Here is a 22,483-nt window from a genome sequence, read left to right as displayed (position 1 = left end):
AAAATATATAAAATATACAGAGTTGAATATGTGCAAAACAAGTGGCATTTATATACAGTGTGGAGTGCATAATGTTGAAGTTCCAGTAGTGAAGCTGAGGTGTCTATGACGTGTTCAGCAGTCTGATGGCCTGATGGAAAAAGGGGATTTCCAAACAACTGGAAGTTCCTAAATCTATAGAGAAAGAAAAATACTTACAAGTGGAAAAAAAATTCACATGGCTGCCAGTCTTCCCAGCAAATTTATCTAAAGGTCAGACTGTTGCTCAGAGGAACTGGAAAAAATATGAGTTACATCTCAGACTCTACAGGCCTAAGTTAGTATGTTAAATGTTAAAGTTCAGAACAATCAAAAAACGACTTGTTTAGAAGAAAGCCGGTAGAAAGCCTCTTCCAATGGCAGCATGGCTTAGGTTTGCAAAGCTGCATCTGAACAAACCACAAGATGTTAACACTAAAGTCCATTGGATGTATGAGATCAAAGTGGAGATAATGCACAGTGGCACATTGGGTGGAAACCAAACACAGCATATGAGCACAAACACCTCATACCAACTGTCAAGCATGGTGGAGGAGGGGGGTGATGATTTGGTTTTATTTTGCAGCCACGGGAGCAACACCTTACAGCCACTGAGTTAGCCACAAACTCCGCTGTATACCAACGTATTCTAGAGTCAAACGTGAGGCCATATGTCTGACAGTTAAAGCTTGGCTGAAAGTGTCACGCAACAGGACAATGATCCCAAGCACAGCTGCAAATATAACCGAATGCCTGAAAAAGAAAAGAATGAAAATGTTGCTGTAGCCTCATATATAATAATCATTAACATGTTATGTCATATCACAATCATATGGCTTGGTACACTAAGAATATAGCCTTCCTGTCTTATCATTTTATGTCAAAACCAAAGATTTAGATATTTTATACATATATATACACATACAATACATACATGTCAAGAAGTGTGCTGATAAACCTTGAAGGCAAGTCGCAAAAAGAAATGATAACAGTTGCTGTGCACAGCAGTAACACAGCTGGTGGTGCTGAATCTTCCTCAGGCTATGCCCTCTTCTGAGAGGATGGATCAAAAATTCATGGATGGCATGGAATATATCTCTGTCTTCTGTAATCTCGGTCTTTTCTCCTTTTCTCTCTAGGCTCAGTGATGTTGCTACCGAACATCCTTTGCATTTGTGGACGTGCAGCCTCAGAGTTGCTGGATGCCAGTTCTCTGTTGAGTAATGATGCCCCCTATTGTGAGATTATACAAATCAATTTCAAAAGTGTGTAATGCATGAGGACTGCTGTGCATAATATGCAGGCATTTTAGCTGACTGTTGAACTTCGATGTCTTTAGAAAAAAGTATTAGAGGAGAACTGTGGGTCTGCAGGAAGTTATACATAAGATTAGGCCCATGGGATGGTTTAATATGCTTGTTGGGGTCACCAATTCCCATTAAAAAATGTTATTAGAAATTAACTGATGTTTCCTGCCTTTTAATTTGGGTTGCTGGCAATATTGACATCAACACTGACAAGTTTTCTTTTCTTATTATTCCATGTTCTGTTTTTCTCTGATTCCTTTGATCCACTTACTTCATTTCTTCACCTTGTAAAAAGCTTCTTTTATCAAGTATTTTGATATTAAAGTGTGAGTGCTTGTTTGAAGCTAAGAAAAAGAGTATTTCTATGTGCACTGCAGCCCCTGTTGGTGACTGCTTCCACAGAGAGTGATGAGAGTCCAGCCATTAACTGCAGCAAGGACACGACCCCACGATGGGGTCAAAGCAGAAGCACAAAAGAAAGAAGAAACAACCTTCTGCTTTAATTGCTGATGAAGGTGTAATTGTACTGTATGCAGTCCTTATATATGTGTTATGTGTCGTGCATACAAAAGTGTTTTGTTGCTTCTAAAGTACTCCTCCTCTAAAAATGTTTTCCCTCAGGGAGTGGTGTGAGATGTTCATTGTGTGAAGGGTAACGGGGAGGCCAAATCAAACCAACCCCCTGCTACTATGTGTTGGAATCACATAATGCATATTGTTAGATGTAACAGAGGTCTTAAATTGCATCACATTTATAAGTTCATTACAAACCTAAGATTTTGGTTACTTTCTCTCTTTCAAAGGCACTGTGAGCAGGAAATGCATGGCACCATCACGCTGTAGGAAGATCACCGTACGATATGTTTGTTAGCGTGTTGGCGTTCTGATTAACGTCCAGTTGGTGCCCTGCTTCGAGGTCTAATCTGGCCTCACGCCTCAATGCACATGCTCAATAGGGTCCGCACCCTGCATCATGACATCATGTCTTTGTGCGAAATCCCGGAGCCATTCACGGGCCCACCGTAGGGCTTAGCATGCAAGCGTCCACTATACCAACACACAGCTCTTTAAAGGGACTCCCCTGGTCCCCCAGCTCAGTGGATACACCCTGAAGCCTCTACAGGGCTCTGCGCATGGCTTCTATTCTCCAACGCACAACGGGCGGAGCCCATGTGCCACCCAGGGCCAGAGGAAACAAGGATTTGGCCTTTTTGTTGGGAACATTTCTATAAGGGAAGATATGATTGCTCCTGGACACATGGAGACATACTATATCTCTATAGTCAGGCAACATTTACACTCAAGTTCCTGGCTGCCATGTCAGGCAGAGAAAAAGTGTAGCAAATGATTCGGGGACGTTTAACCCGGCAAGATAGTGCCTCGTGCATGGTTTGCTAAAGATTACATCATTCATTTGTGAAAAGCTGTGGGATCAGCGGAGCTCTGTTTGGAGGCCAAATCTGCCACCAACCAACAGATCAGAGAGCAGACATCAAGAGGTGGATTTGCTACTTCACCAGCCCTGTGATGTCACCTAGGCTTGTGAACACCATTGGCTGAGAGAGAGTGAGGGCAGGCTGTAACATGGGCAGAGCGGAGATACGCCCATAAAAGGAGTGATGACTTTTATCGATTAATGAATGCTAACTCTGAGTGCTGATACATCTTTTACACGTGGCTTTCGAGCATGAGGTCACCTCCAGCGTCTATCTGAAAAATCTGTAAAATAAACTGAGAAAACAATTAATCAGTGATGGTGCATCTCTTTCTTTTATTAGATATTGATAATGCTTACTACTTTCTGTTAATCAAATAGGCTGCGTCACTCATCTCGCAAACTCATGTATAAATAAATGGGAAAAGTCACTAAGCCATGCAAACATGACATAAGACGCTAAACAGTGTGACTTCAGGAACAAGCAGAATAGCCATATAGCTCTTTTAAGAACAAGAGCATTGTTCAAACATCTTTCACTGAAGCCAGGGACTACAGGGCATTTGTGGAACTTGGAAGCGTGATTGTGCAGAGGGAAGTGAGTTGTGTAACTGTCAGACTGTGACTGTCCTGTAATTGTTCTGTTCTTTCCTTTAAGTTGGGGCATCGATGTTTTACCAAGAGAGCGAGTTTTCAACAGTTTAGACTAAGAACAAACAAAAGCTTTCTTCAAATAAACTCTTGCAAAGTTCAAGTGGGGTTTATAATAAAAGTATTAAATGTTGGCACAAAGAAATCTCAATGTTGATATTGAACAGGGCAAGCCTGCCGGGCTGGTAAGGTTTTGCATTTCAGTACAAAAACATCCTAATGCAAAACATCCTAATTGCTTATACTTATACTCGTATGCTCATACAGAAACATGGGGCATAGTAAAGCCATTTATTCACACAACACCATTTTACAGACAAGTAGCAACAAACATATGTTAAATCATTACTGGTAATGTTTTTAATGATGGTAATTATGAAGACTTTACACACAGATACTACAAAGGCAGTAAGGTTGAAGTTGCATCTTTATACTAATTAATTAGGAGGACAAACCTTTACCAGTGTAAACTTCAGTATAATCCTAAAGATTTTTACTTTAAGTAATCTGATTACATGAAAATGGAATGCAAAATGTTAAATCTAATGGTATCTGGTCAAGCAAAATGTACTTGACCAGTATACATTCTTTTATTACAGAGCATATTTTTAAAATGATTATTTTTTGCATCAATTAAACCTTTGATTTGATCTTTTTCAGCTGTCAAAATGATTGCTTCATGTTTACGAGGGCATAGAATCATTCTTTTGAGTGTAAGCATGTACAATTTATTTCTAAAGCATTTTTCAAGAAAAAAAAAACTGTTGCTCAATATCACAAGATGAGATGCCACATATAAAAACAAATACAAAAAATAAAAATAAAAATAAATCTTCAGAGTGTTCAAACATTGCAACTTGTTACAAGGTAAGATCAGAAAGATTTGGTCAGTAGACCACAAAGACCTGCTAGACCTGCTAGCTTTCCTGCTAAAAAAACGAATATTATTAGTTTGATTTTATTCCCGTAGGTAAAGGAAGGCTTACTGACTGTCATTATGACAATTCAAATTACACTTGGTGGATCATTTCTTTATTATATGTTATAACTGATGGTTAACGCAAATATCTAATCCGCCAATCATTTGGCAGCAACTCAAAGCATTTAGGCATGTAGACGGGATCGAGATGACCTGCTAAAGTTCAAACTGAGCATCAGAATGTGAAAGAAAGGCCTAACTCCATGGTATGGAGGCCTATCTCCCCCCACCACTCCCCCTGCCAGTGGCAGACGCCCTCAGACATCGGTGCATTGGTGGTTCTTTGTGTCCGGGGATGGGCATCCAGGTACCCACCGGCTCACTCCTGGTGGCTGCTTGTCCCCCACCCCCTTCGGGTGGGGTGCCCTCGGCCTCTCGGCCTGGGGGTCGGTCACTCTGGCACAGCTGGCTGCCGGCAGAGCTCACGGGCACGTCACTGCAACCCCCCTGGCTTCTGCTCCGCGGCTGCTGAGCGACCCCTCATCTGGGGCTCTCCTCAGCTCTTTCTGGGATAGTGGTGCGGCTGCCCCTCTGTTAGTCTTCCTTGGTCTCCTTTGCTCTTGGGGCCTCTGGATGTCTGGAGCCTTTATCTCCTCCATACCTGCTTCATGCCCTGGAGGATGGGGCTGTGGCTCCCCACACCCTCTAGCAGATCATTACATGAAGGAACCTTTTAAATACAAGCTCACAGGTGTACACACGGGTGCTCACACACACAAACTACACCCTTTTTGGCTGCTACCTATATTCACATAGATCATCGCTATGATGTTGTTTATTATATTGCTCTCTTTTTCTTTGCTTGTTTTCTCTTTTTTCTTTCTCAACAGATGATCCAGGTGATTGATATATGTACTTTTTGTCTGTTTGTTTTGTTGGTTTTTTGTTTTTGCCCTTTATCACGGTCCCTCTTCCCCACTCTTTTACTTTCCCTCTTTCTTTCTCCCTTTTCTTTTCCCCAGTCAAGTCTGTCCCGTGTTCAGCAAATGAAAATAAAATAAACAATAAAAGCAAAGGTGAATCAAATAGACCAATATGGCAAGGCTGGGATGGTCCATTTGGTAAAGTAAATCCGTCCGGCATCTTTCTTTGCCTTTAGACAACAATTCTGATGGCAAAAGAACCAAACGGGACAGGAAAGAAAAAAAAAGAATATGAAAGAAAGGCAATTTAGCAATTTAGGGAACTTTGATCGGCATGATTGCCGATGCCTGAGCTAATCTATATATTGCAGAAACTGCTGATCTGCTGGGATTTGCCGCACAATCGTCTCTAAGGTTTACAGAAAATGATCACCAAAGGAAAAAATAATTAGTGAGAAGCAGTTATCTGGGTGAAAATGCCTTGTTGATGTCAGAGGTCAGGGGAGAATTGCCAGACTGCTTCATGGAGATAGGAAAGTAATAGTAACTCAAATAATGGCTCATTAAGGCTGAGGTATGCAGAAGAGCTTCTCTGAATGCACAACATGTTGAACCTTGACCAAAATGGTCTACATCAGCGGAAGACCACACTGGGTTCCAACACTTTCAAGTAAGAACAGGAAACTGAGACTAAAAATTTTGGATGAATGCTGCCATCTAAGATGGCACAAAGCTCAAATCATTCCAAACTTGAAGTTGGCACTGTACTCAAATGGGCTCCAGTGTAATCAGATTTTGAGCCACCTTTGGGATGAAGTAGAATGGTAGATTACCATCATGCATGTGCAGCCAAAAAATCTCCATCAACTGTGGCATGCTATCATATTGACCAAAACCTTTGAGTATCTTGTCAAAGATACAAATATTTCAGAACGTTCTGAGTGCAAAAGCAAATCCAACCCAGTAGTAGCCAGGTGCAGCTAGCACTGTAGCCTGCAGGGTGTCCAGTGAATGAAGTTTATTTGGACATTAAGCCACACTCCAAAATCTATGAATTGCCCGAAAAAGATACCAAAGTACCAAAAAAGGGCAGCACAAAAACAGTCAAGCTGAATTCCACTGCCTTATTTCAGTGATAAATGCAGCTTCACCTAACAATTTGTAAGAAAAACAGAACCCTTCAAAGATTACCTTTGGTGCAGTCTGGCTGGTACTTTTTCCATGACATATAAACTTTCTAAAGTACCCCTCTCTCTCTTTGTACCCACACTCACTCACTCATCCTTCACTTTGTGACTCTATCTGGTAATCTGTGCTGTTGGTTTCAGAAATGGTTTTTACTCTCCTTTCTTTTCTGCTTTTCTTGAGGTTACTCAAAATAACATAACTATCAGTTGCTGGTTTCTGGGTTTGCCTGTCTGCTTTCTCAGTCACAAGTCCTCCATTTTTTCACCTTTCTGACAATAGCCTCCATCTGTGGAGGATGAAAGATTGAACTTAATATTGGTCTGGTGACTACAGTGGGCTTCTTTGTACGAAGTAATAGTGCTCAACCCTTCCCTGCTGTACCTTTCTTTTCCATCTTAGCAGTTACTGCTAATGAACCAGTTCAAACTGGTGAAGTTCGTCATGTTTATCACTGACATGTTCCACATATCAGGATAAACTGGACAAATTGGAAATTAACCTGCATCGTCTAACATCTCAACGTGTATTTTTATGCTTTGTGGAGTGGAAATATGACTTATTTGGTTTGGTAGAAAATTATTTATTTATATTTTTAAATAGGCATCACATACCAGTTCGCCTATCTTTATGTTTTATGTAATAGCCTTATAAAACTCATGGTGATTTGTTAATAGTGTAATTGTCAAAACAATGGAAAACAACCTCACTGGGCACCGCTGCAGCTTTTCCTCTGTGCAAACATCTGTGGAATGACTCTGAGATCAAAGTTTGCAGCTGAATGTTTTTCTTCTCTCAGCTGGCAGAGTTTGACTAGTTCCCTAATAGAGACATTACAGCGTGTACAATCATTCAGTGCTTCACATTTTTCACACATAAATGACACACGTATGAGATACATACACACACAAAGGTCTCTTCTAGCATTAAAAAACTCACATATTGTTCATCTAAAAGTTAAAATTTTAAATGTGTTTACATAATTTTTTTTTTATAAAATTGCCTTTATGGTATTTTTAAACCAGAAATAATATAGATAACAGTGTGCAAACAAACAAGATGTATAGTCCTGATTTATGTACAGAATACGAATTAGAGACATGCTTATATTTAACAAAAGTCTTTGTTTCATATAAGGACGAGTACTATTTTTTTCTTCATTTATTGAGAGACGCAGATTCTAATTTATTAAAGACAAAAGAAAAAGACTGTAACTGGTGAAAGAGGTTTTCCTTTTTTTAAGTAATATCTTAATTTTGAAATGTTGGAGATGGAAAGCCAAGAAAAAAAGTGCAGAAGCAGATTTTCCCAATCATCCATAGTAAATGTTGTGTGGATATAAATGTCGTGTTACTTGTAAACCATGTGCAGAATAATCACAGCCACATGCCAGACATAGTTGTAAAAGTCATTCAGTCAGACAAATAAAAGTGGACAGGAGCAAGCCACTGTTTCCTCAAATTTGGGAAAATACATTAATTAACCCTTTACATAGTTGAAATGACCTAATGCTCACTTTAGATAATCGTATAAACAACAGTGTTCAGTGTTACCGCACAAGGACATAAGCTCTCCTTCAAAGTTTGTCACTGACCTGCCTCTCTGCTCTAATGTTGGCCTGCACAGCCGGAAGCACACGCTGCTGCTCTTGTATCCTCTACTGTATCTATGCTTCTGTATACAGTATGCATGTTCGAGGAAGTCGCATGTATGTAGCCTGACTGCTCCGCTGTGGACCCGGTGCCCTGGCAGTACAGTGGCCATGTTGGTGTGGGAGCCTGAGGCCTGCTCCCATACATCCCCGCTCTGGTTTTGTTGATCCTATTGTCTCCTGCGTCACCACACGTCGCCCGGCAAATAAAGGCCGTCTGGCTCCAAGCTTAAATATTGCAGCAAACTAAAAACCAACCATCAGAGCCGATTCATTCACATCTGCTCAGTGGGGCGACAAGGACAGGGCTTTAGGTGGGAAAGAGGGCAGAAAAAAGTTCACTTTTCCCTGCTGGGTGCCAAGAGAACGGGACAGGACTCAACTTCGCCGGAGCCGCAGCTGTGGCAAGTTGCCCATTTGATTCGATTTATTATACATTTCAGGAAAAAGGGACTTTATTTTTATTTAGTGATCTCTTTTTTATTGGTTTATTTAGATATACAGTGTGTTATAGTCTGATAGCTTAGCAAAAGTAAAAGCTTGTAGTATTCACATTTGTTAACTTTCGTTAGTCCAGTTCACGATGAGAATATGCAGCCATTAGTACAGTTAAATCAATGCCTAGCTTAAAGGTTATTTTCATATTTGAAATTACCAGCAAATTGCTGTTTGTTGTTTACTTTCATCTTTCTGTATATTTGTGAATGTGTCCGTACAAATCAAATTTACGATCAAATTCTGGCGTTTGTTTGATTTTTAAATGTTTGCAAGTTTTTTCCTCTCATGCATAGCTTACTTTTGGCACCCTCTTTTCCCCTCCCCCTGTTGGTCCCTGCCTACCCCACCCTCCCTGTCCATCTGCACCCTTCGTGTCCCTCCCTACCCCACCCTTCATTCTGCAGTGCTACGGACCGATCATGGGTGACTGGAGTTTTCTGGGTAATATTTTAGAGGAAGTCAACGAGCACTCTACGGTGATCGGCCGGGTGTGGCTCACGGTGCTCTTCATCTTTCGCATCCTCATCCTGGGCACAGCAGCAGAGTTTGTGTGGGGCGACGAGCAGTCTGATTATGTGTGCAACACACAGCAGCCTGGATGTGAGAATGTGTGCTACGACGAGGCCTTCCCCATCTCCCACATCCGCCTGTGGGTGCTGCAAATCATCTTTGTGTCCACGCCGTCTCTGGTGTACGTGGGTCACGCTGTCCACCATGTCCACATGGAGGAGAAACGCAAAGAGCGGGAGGAGGCAGAACTTAGCCGGCAACAGGAGCTGAGTGAGGAGCGTCTTCCTCTGGCACCTGACCAGGGAAGCGTCCGCACCACTAAGGAGACCAGTACGAAAGGAAGCAAGAAGTTCAGGCTGGAGGGCACCCTGTTGAGGACCTACATCTGCCACATCATCTTCAAGACACTGTTTGAAGTGGGCTTTGTGGTGGGCCAGTACTTTCTGTATGGCTTCCGCATCTTGCCGTTGTATAAATGCAGCCGCTGGCCCTGCCCCAACACGGTGGACTGCTTTGTGTCTCGCCCCACGGAGAAGACTGTCTTTATCATCTTCATGTTGGCTGTGGCCTGTGTCTCACTGTTCCTAAACTTTGTGGAGATCAGTCACTTGGGCCTGAAGAAGATTCGCTTTGTCTTTCGAAAGCCAGCCCCTGCTCCGGGGCCTTCCCAAGGCGAGGGGTTGGCCCCCCTGCCGCCACAAGGGAAGAGCCTGCCCCCCCTGGCTGTTCCCTCTCTGCAGAGAGCAAAAGGTTACAGGCTGCTGGAGGAGGAGAAAGCTCCCCCCATGACTCACCTCTACCCACTGGCTGAGGTGGGCATGGAGGCTGGCAGAGGGGCCCCACCCTTCCAGGGGTTGGAGGAGAAAGCGGAGGAAGTGCTGCCCATGGAGGACATCTCTAAGGTGTATGACGAGACTCTGCCCTCCTATGCCCAGACCACTGAGACAGGAGGGGTGACATTACACGAGGAAGAGGCTGAGGAGGTACAGGCACCAGAGGCGGAAGCAGAGAGGGTGGATCTGGCTGCAGAAGAGGACATCGAGGTAGAGGAGGCGGTGAATGGGGAGGGGGCAACTCCAGCAGAGGCAGGAACGGAAGCTGCGGAAACGATAGAAGACAACAGGCCGCTGAGCCGACTGAGCAAAGCCAGCAGCAGGGCCAGGTCAGACGATCTCACCGTATGAACCTGTGAGACACCTGCACACACTAAAACGTTCAATGTGAAAGAGAGCACACACACCTATCTCAAGACAATGCACACTCTTGAACAGGCAGGTCAGAAACCAAATGTATGAAAAACAAAATCAACAGGGACTAAAACCTTTTAGGATTACCAAGTTACAAAAAACCCCAACAAAAACAAAAAAATGTTTGTGATAACTATGAAATATTAAAAAAAGAGTAGATTAGAAAAACAGGAGTTTTTTTTTATTAAGCGTGTTCTTATATTTAAAAATATATTGAAAGGACACATGTGAGGGAGGATGTTTTTACTTGACGATCCTTGTTCAATTTTTAGAAACATCTTTTCTATTGAAAGACTTATAATAGTACATACTAGAGGGATAGACCTTTTTACACAGGGTTTGAGTAGATAGGGGAAAAGGGGGGTTATAATATACTTGTGTGTCTGCATTTCAGTTCTATCGCCGTAGTTAGGCACCGACTTTCATTCCCATTCAGGCACCACATACTGCAAATGCAGCATGTTGCTGCAAGCCTTGCCAGTGAGAAGGCTCTCGCGTGGAAAATACACCTGACTAAATGTCGGCACATTAACGTGTAGCCTGCAAAGGTCTTTGTGAAGAAGCAGAACAAGTCCATTTTCAGGTTTTAGAAGAGCATTCCTCTTTTGCACATTCAGAGGTTTCAGCTCTATGCAAGGCCTTTAACCCTCACAACACCTCATCCATTGCATCCATGTACACAGGATTCTTTTGAGTAAACAGAGATGTGCATCAGTATTGGAGCGTTTCTCTCTTTTTCATGTTTATATACCAGGTAGCGCAGCCAGAGCTGAGTAAGTCCGGAATAAAGAAAAAAGAAAAAAAAAAAAAACAGAAAAAAAGAGACCACATGTCGAATGTCTTTTTCAGTCCGCATTTCTTCTTTTTGAGATTTGCTTATGTTGTGTTGCCTTTAAGAGCGCTGCGTACTGTGATATCAACAGCCCGTGGAAGAGAGCAGAGCTTATTTTGCCCTATCAGAGAGTGAACTATAGCGGCGACCTCAAACCAAATCCTCTCTTTTCGTGCTATACAAACAAGCGTCCGGCCGATAAAGATCATGCACCATCAGCACAAAGTATTGTTGGAGGCGGGACAATAAAAGAAACCGTGCTCATCAATGAAAACAAGCATCCTTAACCTGGCTGTGGAGAAAAAAAATCTTTCTGCGTGATTTTATCCAAGCACAGCAGAGAACATACCCCTTAAGAAAACACAATAGTTGTGATATGCTTATAAATACAGAGAGAAACAACTGTAGGGGAGGGGGGAGTCCAGCTGTACATAATGCCCTATCACATGCCTAATATTGTACATAGTGTGCAGCTGTTTTTAGTTATTTCACTGTCCACTGCAAACACACATTCTCATTGTGACAACACTAATAATTTAATCCCACAAGCCCACTGTAGACAGAAAATGCCCAGCAGCAGGATCATACATCTATCTGAGTAAAGGAGACCCATTTCCTCACTATTACAAAGTGTGTTTAAGCCTTGGATTTATTAAAATCTTCTTTTTTACTCAAACCAATGCAACTGTGAGACTTCCAGTGCCTTTTCTGTAAGTGTTAATTATTGTAAGTGGTTTCATTGCTACGTAAACTTGATGTTTTACTTCCTTTTTTGTTTTTTATGATTGGTTTCATTTCTTTGTGACCCCTCTGTACACACAAACACCTCCACGTAACATCACGTCTCTGTAATATACCTACGACGATAATATAATGACTTTTATTTTAAACATGTTCAGATATAAGTGCATAAAGCTTCACGTTTGTGGACATTAACCCATTCATGCAAAATGAGCTGATGCTCAATCTGTGCCTCTATGCCACACATGTACATCTCACAGTGTTGGATTTGGGGGCACTTCACCTCCCATAATCCCATGTGGCAGAAACTGAGCCTTTAATGAACAGCCAAATTATTAAACACACATATAACAATGTTTTGCTCAAATATGCTGCTGGCTGTTTTGTACATCAATATGCTGGTATTGTATAGTTCTGTGTATTTTAAGACTGTTGCATTGCCTGTATGTTTGTAAGAATACATGATTAATCTTTGGAAAGGAGAAAAAAAAATCCTTTTTACTAACTTGTAGTCTTCTCTGCTGATAGATGTGTGGCTGTATCTTCTTTTGAAAAGTGAACCGACGCAATAAAAAGTCACACGTGGTCAAGACGTGTCGTGTCAGTGTTTCTCTGGGGAGCATGCACCCAATGACGCACACTGAGTGAAACAAGATACAACATCAAAACAGAAATAAGAGGAAGATAGAAACACAGAAGAATTCCAGTCCACCCCCTACACACTATAGATTTAGTAACTGTGTAGGGTGTAGTGGGTAGAGTAGTGGGCGATGTGGGCTTAAGTTTCAGCTTGTAATATTTGGTGTAACACAGACTTGTGCTTTTTCCTTTATACTGACTAAATGAAAATCTAACATGAAAACTCTATTTATTGCACAGTTCAAAAGTCTGTTATTCAGTTCAGATTTTCCAGTTTTATATTATCATTTTGATTTGCCTTTTTTTTAATAATAGATCAAAGACATTTGCCAATGCAGAAGCAGAAATATCAAACTGTGGACGTGCATATATTAAATAATAAAAAACAACAATGTATTTATCTTTTTCTTCTCCTTTCGGCTGCTCCGTTGAGGGGTCACCCGAACAGATCATTTGTCTCTCTCCCTATTTTACTCCTGCCTAACAGCTCCACAGTCCCTATATTCAAAGACCCTACCCCTCTGATATCTCTCTTGCTGTGTCCAAACACACCTTCTCCCTCTCCTCCTCTTCCTCGGTCTTTGATCAACAGCGGCACAGCTATCCATGCTGGTCAACAGCACTGATGGCAATTGCCCTTTCTTGGGGGCCTGCATTGGGCTTTGGCCTCCCGTGGAGGTGTTAAAACAAAATTATTATAATGCAGAACTTTCTATTTCAGAATGACACTTATTAAACCATTAGGCTGTATCTTAACACTTTATTTTTGCAGATGTTATGATTAACTAAAATATTTAAAAATGATCAGATGTAGTGGAGATTGTATACGATTGAAATGTAAGTATATAGGAGTATGTTAACGTTGCACTATGGTAAAAATGGCAAATGGCCTGTATAGCGCTTTACTAGTCCCTAAGGACCCCAAAGCGCTTTACACATCCAGTCATCCACCCATTCACACACACATTCACACACTGGTGATGGTAAGCTACAGTGTAGCCACAGCCACCCTGGGGCGCACTGACAGAGGCGAGGCTGCAGAACACTGGTGCCACCGGGCCCTCTGACCACCACCAGTAGGCAATGGGTGAAGTGTCTTGCCCAAGGACACAACGACCGAGACCTATACTCAAGTACATAGAATTAATTTCACCCATGACTACTTGCCATCCTCCCAGGTATTTGAGGAACTAGGAACAACATGACCCTAGAGTCTGCGACAGATAGAAAAGAGAAGCAATCACTATCAGATCTTAGAGTAACTGTTTCCCATTTTTACTTAATCTTCTTCTTTCTGGACGAGCAGAATACACTCATTCATTGTTCACAGTTTTTAATTGTCTCTAAGTTAAACTTGATTTAACCAGTCAAGTGATGAAAGGCTGTGAGGCACCACTAAGGGGCAGTATTGTTAAAATTAATTTTAGTCCACATGCCTGTTCTATGGCATAATTTTGCATGTGGTAATCTGAAGATCATGGCTTTCTGTCTACATTTTTATACTATTATTTGTCATAAACAAAATCTCTAACATCAAACAAACTTTAGATGAGGATTAACAGAAAATTCCATTTCAGAGAAACTTTTGTTCCCTCTACATCTTGCGGCATCTTGGGCTTCCTCTTGAGTTAAGATATAGATCTTGTGGTATCACCATATCCTGTACACCTATTTTGCAAAGTTAAAAGTTGTATTAAGATAAAAATGAGGGCTTGGTAAGGCTGAGGAAAGCCAAGTGAGACAGTCATAGCATATTATTATTTTACTACTTTAATAACAACCATGTAGTTCCACAGTGTTTTTCTTCAGTCAAGTTGTGGTATCGCAAGAAATAAGTGGTTATATAAATATATGAGTATACATAATAGTTATTATTCATAGATACCTACATCCTAAGTTCCTGTTAATCTTCTGAAAGAAACAGAATGAATGTGTTGTTACAATGGTAATGCCAGGAGAGGCAGTATTAGTTCTGTGTTACATTAATGTGTAAGGAAGTGGAAGAAGAGTGTGTCCTGTAGGAGGCAGTAGAAAATGGATGCTCATGTTCTGTACATGCCCTGAAAGTAAGGTTCAGTAAACCAGTGCAACGATACCCCGGTGTAAGGCTCAGTTATTGTATTTTTATTTTTTGAAGATGCAACATCTTTTTGGCGACGAGGACGTTTAGGGGGAAGGAGTTTGGGCGATCGGACTGAAAGAAAAGAGAAGAAAATAAAGTGATGGAGTCGGCTACAGGTTTGGCTAGCTTTTCAAAGAATGCAAAAGTTTTCGGCTGGAAATAGAAGGCAGTGACCTCGAAGCGGAAATGGCTACAATTGGTACGCTAGTAGCATTCGATCCAAAGAATCAGACTTGGGATGAGTACACGGAAATACTCGAGCAGTTTTTCGCAGCTAACGGGATCGACGATGCAGAGAAACAAAGAGCGATATTAATAAGTGTCGTCGGAGCAGCGACGTACAGCTTGATGCGAAACCTTCTCAGCCCGGCCAAGCCCAAAGACAAAACCTTCCAAGAGCTGGTGCTTCTGATGAAAAATCACTTCGATCCGAAGCCCAGTGAAATTGTGCAAAGGTATAAGTTCGACTCTCGCTCCCGCAAGCCGAATGAAACCGTCATGGAATATGTAGCGGAGCTGCGTCGCCTGGCACAGGATTGTAACTATGGCAACACGTTACAACAGATGTTGAGCGATAGGATCGTCTGCGGAATTAAGGATGACCGAATTCAGAGATGTCTCTTGTCAGAAATAGATCTCACTTTTGACAAGGCTCTGTCAATTGCAGTAGCCATGGAGACTGCAAATAAAAATGCACAGGACCTGCAGACCTCAGGGGCGTCAGCAAAATGTTTCAGTCTCGCTAGAGGACAACAGGAGAGTCGTACCTTTAAAGCAGAAAATAAAGAGTGTTATCGTTGCAAAGGAACCAAGCACACAGCAGCAGACTGTAAGTACAAACAAGAAAAATGTCATGCTTGTGGTAAAATGGGACACATAGCTAGAGCTTGTAAAAGCAAGACTAAACTGAACCAGAAAAAGTATGGATCGACATATGTAAAGAAAGAAAAAAAGCAGAGTTCACACTACAGTACTCACAATGTGGGCGAGAAAGCAGATAACAACAAAACTGATAGCTCTGAAGATGACTCTTTTATGTTGAACTGTGTCAAGTGCAGTCAAGGGCACAAAAGAAAACTGTTCAAGTTAGGGCGTGGCAGTGCGGTACACTTAAGAAGAGTAGACCCCTACACTGTGGATATGCAAATTGATGGAAAAAAGGTGAACTTTGAAATAGACACTGGATGTTGCCTAACAGTCATGAACGAAGCAACATTCAGAGAAACAGGGAAAGACAGCAAGCCCCCCAGCCTGCAGCCCATCAAAATCAAGCTCGAAACTTATACAGGGGATCCTGTTAAGGTGATTGGTGCAACACGAGTCAGCGTCAAATACAAGCAGCAGAAAAAACATCTGCCCCTGGTGGTGGTCGAAGGCGACGGCCCCAGCTTGCTCGGTCGAGCTTGGCTCGAGGAAATTAAATTGGACTGGGGTGAAGTGAAAAACAGTCCTAACAACAGAAAGCTGCACCAAGTCAAAACAACAGAGAAAACACTTCAGCAAGTGTTAAGTAAACATGAAAATGTGTTCAAAGAGGAGTTGGGCACCCTGAAAGGAATGAAAGCTGCTATTCATGTGAAAAGTGATGCCACCCCACGCTTCTTCCATCCGCGTTCTGTCCCCTTTGCTATGCGAGCAAAAGTCGACGAGGAAATAGACCGACTGTTGAAAGAAGGCATCATCTCGCCAGTGAAATATGCTGAATGGGCGGCACCAGTAGTGCCACTCCTGAAGCCCACAGGGACAATAAGACTGTGTGGGGATTACAAGCTTACTGTAAATACCGTGGCTTCACTGGAGCAGTACCCCATACCCAGAATGGAGGACTTGTTTGCCACACTGTCCGGGGGTAAGCAGTTCTCAAAATTAGACATGAGCCACGCTTACCAGCAAATCCTCTTGGATGACGAATCGAAAAAGTACGTGACAGTAAACACATCGCGGGGGCTGTTCACGTATAACAGATTGCCTTTTGGAGTGGCCTCTGCTCCAGCAATATTCCAGAGGACCATGGAAAGTCTTTTGAAGGGGATACCTCATGTAGCAGTGTATTTAGATGACATCTTAGTGACTGGAGTGGATGAAGTAAGCCATCTACAGAACCTGGATGAGGTGTTGACCCGGTTGGAGGAAGCTGGGTTGAGGTTAAAGAGGTGCAAGTGTGCCTTCATGCAAGAGAAAGTGGAGTACTTGGGGCACATAGTGGACGCCCAGGGGCTCCACCCAGTGGAAAAGAAAGTTAAAGCAATCATGGACGCACCTACCCCCACAAATGTCACTGAACTGAAAGCATACTTAGGTTTGCTAAATTACTACAACAAATTCCTTCCAAACCTGGCAACCCGGTTGGCACCCTTACATGAACTTTTGAGACACGAGGTACGGTGGACATGGCAAAAGAGACAAGAGGAAGCATTCCAGAAATCTAAGAACCTGTTGAACTCAGCAGAGGTGTTAGTTCATTATTCTGCTGACCGTGAGTTGGTTCTCTCATGTGATGCATCCCCATATGGCGTGGGCGCCGTATTGTCACATAAGATGGAGGATGGAAGCGAGAGACCTTTGGGGTTCATGTCACGCACACTCTCTCCTGCTGAGAAAAAGTATTCTCAGCTTGACAAAGAAGGTCTAGCTGTGATATTTGGCATCAAGAAATTTCACAAATACTTGTATGGCCGAGTTTTCACGATTTACACAGATCATAAACCCCTAATCTCACTGTTCAATGAAAAGAAGCCTATACCTCAGATGGGCTCACCAAGAGTACAAAGATGGGCCGTGACATTGAGTGCTTACGAGTACAACATCAGGTACAAGCCAGGAAAACATCATGAAAACGCGGATGCGCTCAGCCGGTTGCCGGTACCAGACTCAGCACCTGAGCGAGAGATGGCTGAGCAGGTTTTGATGATGGATGTACTGGATGACACATTAGTGGACACTGCACAGATCAAACGATGGACAGCTAAGGATGTCTTGTTGTCGCAAGTCCACGAGTACACCTTAAAAGCCTGGCCAACTGAGACCGACACCTGTTTAAAGCCGTATCGACAGAGAAAGCTGGAACTGAGTGTGAGGGATGGTTGCGTGCTCTGGGGAGCCCGAGTAATTATTCCCACCAAAGGCCGAGACAAAATATTGAAACTCCTGCACCAGACTCATACAGGCATGTCGAAGATGAAAGGCTTGGCAAGGTCGTATGTATGGTGGCCAGGGATGGATGAGAACATTGAAAGAGAAGTGCAGGCATGTGAGGAGTGTCAGAAACACTCCAAGTCACCACCTACTGCACCATTACACCCTTGGGAGTGGCCGGAGTCACCATGGTCCAGAATCCATGTGGACTATGCAGGGCCTTTCCTCGGGGAGATGTTTCTAATCATTGTGGATGCTCATTCCAAGTGGATGGACATTTACCCTGTGAAATCCTCTACATCACAGGTAACTATAGAGAAACTGCGCCAGAGTTTCAGTGTGTTTGGACTACCTAAAATGTTAGTTTCAGACAACGGAACATGCTTCACAAGTGCTGAATTTGAGTCATTCATGAAGCAGAATGGAATTGACCATGTAAGATCAGCACCTTTCCACCCTTCTTCAAATGGGCTGGCTGAGAGGGCGGTCCAGACCTTTAAGGAGGGGATGATGTCAAAGTCAAAGGTGATACCTTGCAAACCAGACTGTCCCGATTTCTGTTCAGTTATCGCATCACACCGCATGCCACTACTGGTTTATCACCTGCAGAGTTGATGATGTCACGGAGACTCAGATCAGTTTTGGACTTGCTCATGCCTGATGTGAAAACAAAAGTGCAGCACAAACAATTGAAACAGAAAGAAAATCATGACACCAAGAAAAGACTGAGAAGTTTCACACCAGGAGACAAGGTCTTCATCAGAAACTACTCCTATGGCCCGAAGTGGATTCCCGCAGTCATTGTGAGAGCATCGGGTCCAGTGTCTTACATTGTTACCATTGGATCAGGTCAAACTGTGAAGCGGCATGTGGATCAGGTGAGAGCAAGAGTGGCTGACACTGTTCCCAGTACACCAGACAGGGAGGTGGAGCCATTGCTTGACAAAGAATCAGTGCCTGAGTGCTGCTTGCCATCAGAGTTGGACACATCGCCACAACCTCCGGCAATGGAGTTGCCTTATGCTCCGGAGACTCCAGCTCCCGGAGACTCCTCAGGGACACCCGTGTTGCGACGTTCCCAGAGAGAGAGACGTCCACCAGAGACTTTAAAGGACTTTGTTAGGTAGTGTGAGATCTTCCAGAAATAGAGCAACAATGCGCTCTGATCTCACAGGAAGGACGTACCTTCCTAGTTAGAAAAAAAAAAAAAGAGAAACATGGAAACCTATGTACAGTTGTATGGTTGTATGGTTACCTTAATTACATGTTGATTGTTTGTTAAGCATTCTTTAGATAAACAGTTATTTTGTAAGTCAAGGGAGTTGTTGACTTAAGGGGGGAGGAGATGTGGTATCGCAAGAAATAAGTGGTTATATAAATATATGAGTATACATAATAGTTATTATTCATAGATACCTACATCCTAAGTTCCTGTTAATCTTCTGAAAGAAACAGAATGAATGTGTTGTTACAATGGTAATGCCAGGAGAGGCAGTATTAGTTCTGTGTTACATTAATGTGTAAGGAAGTGGAAGAAGAGTGTGTCCTGTAGGAGACAGTAGAAAATGGATGCTCATGTTCTGTACATGCCCTGAAAGTAAGGTTCAGTAAACCAGTGCAACGATACCCCGGTGTAAGGCTCAGTTATTGTATTTTTATTTTTTGAAGATGCAACACAAGTGAAGTAAAAATGCCATAGCAACACAAGTTTGTTGCCATGCCATTTTACAGTAATATGCATGGTGGATCACCACAAATGGTTAGTTAGGTTTATATGAGCAGGCAGAGCAGCTTTTAGCTAAAAAAAGAAATTAGGCCACATAACAATTTACAATTCAGTTTTATTTATATAGCATTAAATTAAAACAGCATTTTAAATACATCAGGAACAACAGAGTTTTAAAACTGCAAGCGAAGTGCTCTAATGAAGGGATATGGTAATATAAGGTCATTAATATAAGATAGGGCCTGATTATTACAGACAAGTGACTTTTATTTGGCCTTTCAACCATGTGCAGTGGTACAGTACAGAGTGAAACGAGACAACGTTCCTTCCTGGTGCTACATATGACATATAACAGATGAACACAGGACTACGTAAAATGCAAAAGGGCAAAACAGTGGAAGACCGGATGGAACAGGACGATACAGACACAAGACAGTGCAATGGAAGTGTGCAAAATGCTATTCTATTGTGCAAAACGAGTGAGTATTGTGCAAAAAGTAGCTTGGTGTCTGAAGGTGTGCATGTGAAGCTTGGGCTTCAAGATGGCGCCAGTGTGTACGGCTTGCCGTCTGATTCTGTTTGTACTAGTGTTTTATTTTTACTTTGTTTTAAAACATGCTAACTCTCTGCTTGTATATGATCGTCAAATGCTGCTGGCTATAAGATCCTCTCAGTTAAAAACTCTTTATTGCAATCGTGGATATCAGGGAACCTTCTCCCCACCACTCCTGTCAGGAGTTCCAGCTTGTCTCCGTTGCGTTCCGGCGCTACCTCAACTGAGAGGGCGCCGTAGACGCCGTGGGAAACGCAGTGGCTTATTGGTGAGAATGAAGGCAACCTGGACACGATTTCGAAAAATACCTCACCCTATCCCGACTGGATTTGACCGCGTCAACTACTGGCACTCTTTGGACACGGCTTACACCTGCCTGACACCTGTTGTCGGGCTTACGACAATAACCCCGCGCCAGCGTCCCCCCCGTCTTCGCTCAGGTGGAGTAAACCCTCAGAATCTACGGCCGATAGGTTGGGCACCCACATCGGCTGCTGAGCCACCTGTACCACTGAGATTAAGTCTTGTTAATGCACGATCGCTAGCAAATAAAACTTTTATTCTTAAGGACTTTTACCAATTGGGAGCTGGATCTAATGCTTTTAACGGAAACTTGGCAGAGAGTCGGTGAGTCCAGTTGTTTTACTGAACTTTTACCGCATGACTGTGAGTATCTTAATGTGCCGAGGATGACTGGGCGTGGTGGTGGAGTGGCAGCTGTTTTTAGGAAGAAGCTCTCTTGCAAACAACTCTTAACTGACTCATATTCTAGTTTTGAACTTCTGGCGTTTGAATTGGGGCATCCCCGCCCGACACTCGTTGCAGCTGTATATAGACCTCCAAAATACCACAAGGATTTTACCCAAGGCTTTTCAAACTTCGTTGGAGATTTTAATATTCATGTGTGTTGTCCCTCCAATTCGCTGGCCAGAGACTTTTTAAGCTTGATAGACTCCTTCAGTCTTGCTCAACTTGTGTCTGGGCCAACCCAGAAACAGGGTCATACATTGGATCTTGTGCTGTCTCTAGGGTTACCGGTCCTAAACATGGAATCAGAATCAGAATCAGAATCAGAATACTTTATTGATCCCTGGGGGAAATTATGATGCTGTTTTTTCTGATCACTGCCCTGTTGTGTTTGACATACTTTTCTCTCTCCGCCATTTTACACCTCTTATTTCAACACGTCGTTGTTGTGTTTTTAACCCATCTACAACAGAACAATTTTCTATTGCTTTTAAAAAAGTTTTAAGATCTCCCCTTGGCTTTGGCAGGAAATTGCAAAAACTGTTGGATGAGTGGAGTCACCTGTAATCCAGAGGGCGGGTGCAGTAGATGTCCTGGAGGGAGGGAAGAGATGTACCCATGATCCTCTTCGCTGCTCTCATTACTGACTTTTCCTGGCAGGACTGTGTTCAGGAGCCATAACACACAGTGATGCAGCTTGTGAGTGTACTCTCAACGGTGCCTCTGTAGAAGGTGCTCATAATGGGGGTTGAGGCTCTTGCACACCTCAGTTTGTAGAGAAAGTAAAGTAAGAGCTAATAATAGCGAATATTAACATTTCTCTGAAGGAAATTTCCAAGTGTGGAATGTTTTGTTTTAGTGAAGGTAAACGAACCGCAACATTTCTAAAACTCATGTGTGTGTGTAATGCCTGAAAACATGAGACAGGCTGTGAACTACGACTCACTGAGGTTGAACAATCCACAACCGTGCATTCATCACAAAGACAAAGTAAAACACAATCATAAAACAAACAGACAACAAACAGCCATAACATTGCTTAAGTGTCTGAAAGCTCTGCTACAGGAAGATGTGTCAGAATATCAAACAACTGATCCAAAATGACAGCGTGATATAAATGTGAGCAAGTGGTGCCTGGATATGTTAGTGTGTGTCTCTGACAGATAAAAATAGCACTGTCTAGGGTCAGAGATTCCAGTAATTTATGCCTCAGAGGTCCAAATATATGAGTCACATGGATTGTGGGTAAAAGTACTTGCTCTCACTGCACTTTGCAGATGTTTTCAGTTTTTGGAGACTGCCTTCTTCCCGAAACCTGGGTGAACTACTATTTACTATTTACTACTTTATTATAAATTATTATTGTTAAACAGATAGGGTTTGCTCAACTGTAGCTTGGAACATTATTTTCAAACTCAAGGGAATCTTTTTCATATCTTGCACTCTTTTATGTTTGACTTTTTACTGCCTACAATGCCAAGTAAGAGCACAAAGTTGTGACTGCTGAAAGGGGTTTCGTTACAGTGTTCCTCTTCCTAGTTTCAAGTGGACTTTTATGCATTTTTAAAAATGACAGACGAAGCAAATACATGCCATGCGATCTGTAGCCTCTCGCTGTGGTGTTGGTATAAGTAGAACATTGCA

The 22,483-nt window shown here is 42.5% G+C and overlaps 1 protein-coding gene across 1 annotated transcript; it reads left to right on the top strand.

Annotated features, from left to right (window-relative positions):
- Positions 1-8,341: 8,341 nt before the first annotated feature.
- On the top strand, positions 8,342-12,503 carry LOC101473142 (gap junction alpha-8 protein). Its single transcript, XM_076874901.1, has 2 exons — positions 8,342-8,493; positions 8,992-12,503. The coding sequence occupies exon 2, from the start codon at positions 9,007-9,009 to the stop codon at positions 10,279-10,281; it is 1,275 nt and encodes a 424-aa protein (XP_076731016.1). The 5' UTR covers positions 8,342-8,493; positions 8,992-9,006; the 3' UTR covers positions 10,282-12,503.
- The last annotated feature ends 9,980 nt before the right edge of the window (positions 12,504-22,483 follow it).

Source organism: Maylandia zebra, linkage group LG16 (genome assembly GCF_041146795.1).
Source record: "Maylandia zebra isolate NMK-2024a linkage group LG16, Mzebra_GT3a, whole genome shotgun sequence".
Lineage (NCBI taxonomy): Eukaryota > Metazoa > Chordata > Actinopteri > Cichliformes > Cichlidae > Maylandia > Maylandia zebra.
Note: the sequence above shows the minus strand (reverse complement) of the source record. Positions and strands in the feature narration are given on the sequence as shown.

Bases quoted from the DNA above. Each gene is read 5' to 3' on its own strand.
- LOC101473142 (XM_076874901.1), top strand. From the start codon at position 9,007: ATGGGTGACTGGAGTTTTCTGGGTAATATTTTAGAGGAAGTCAACGAG.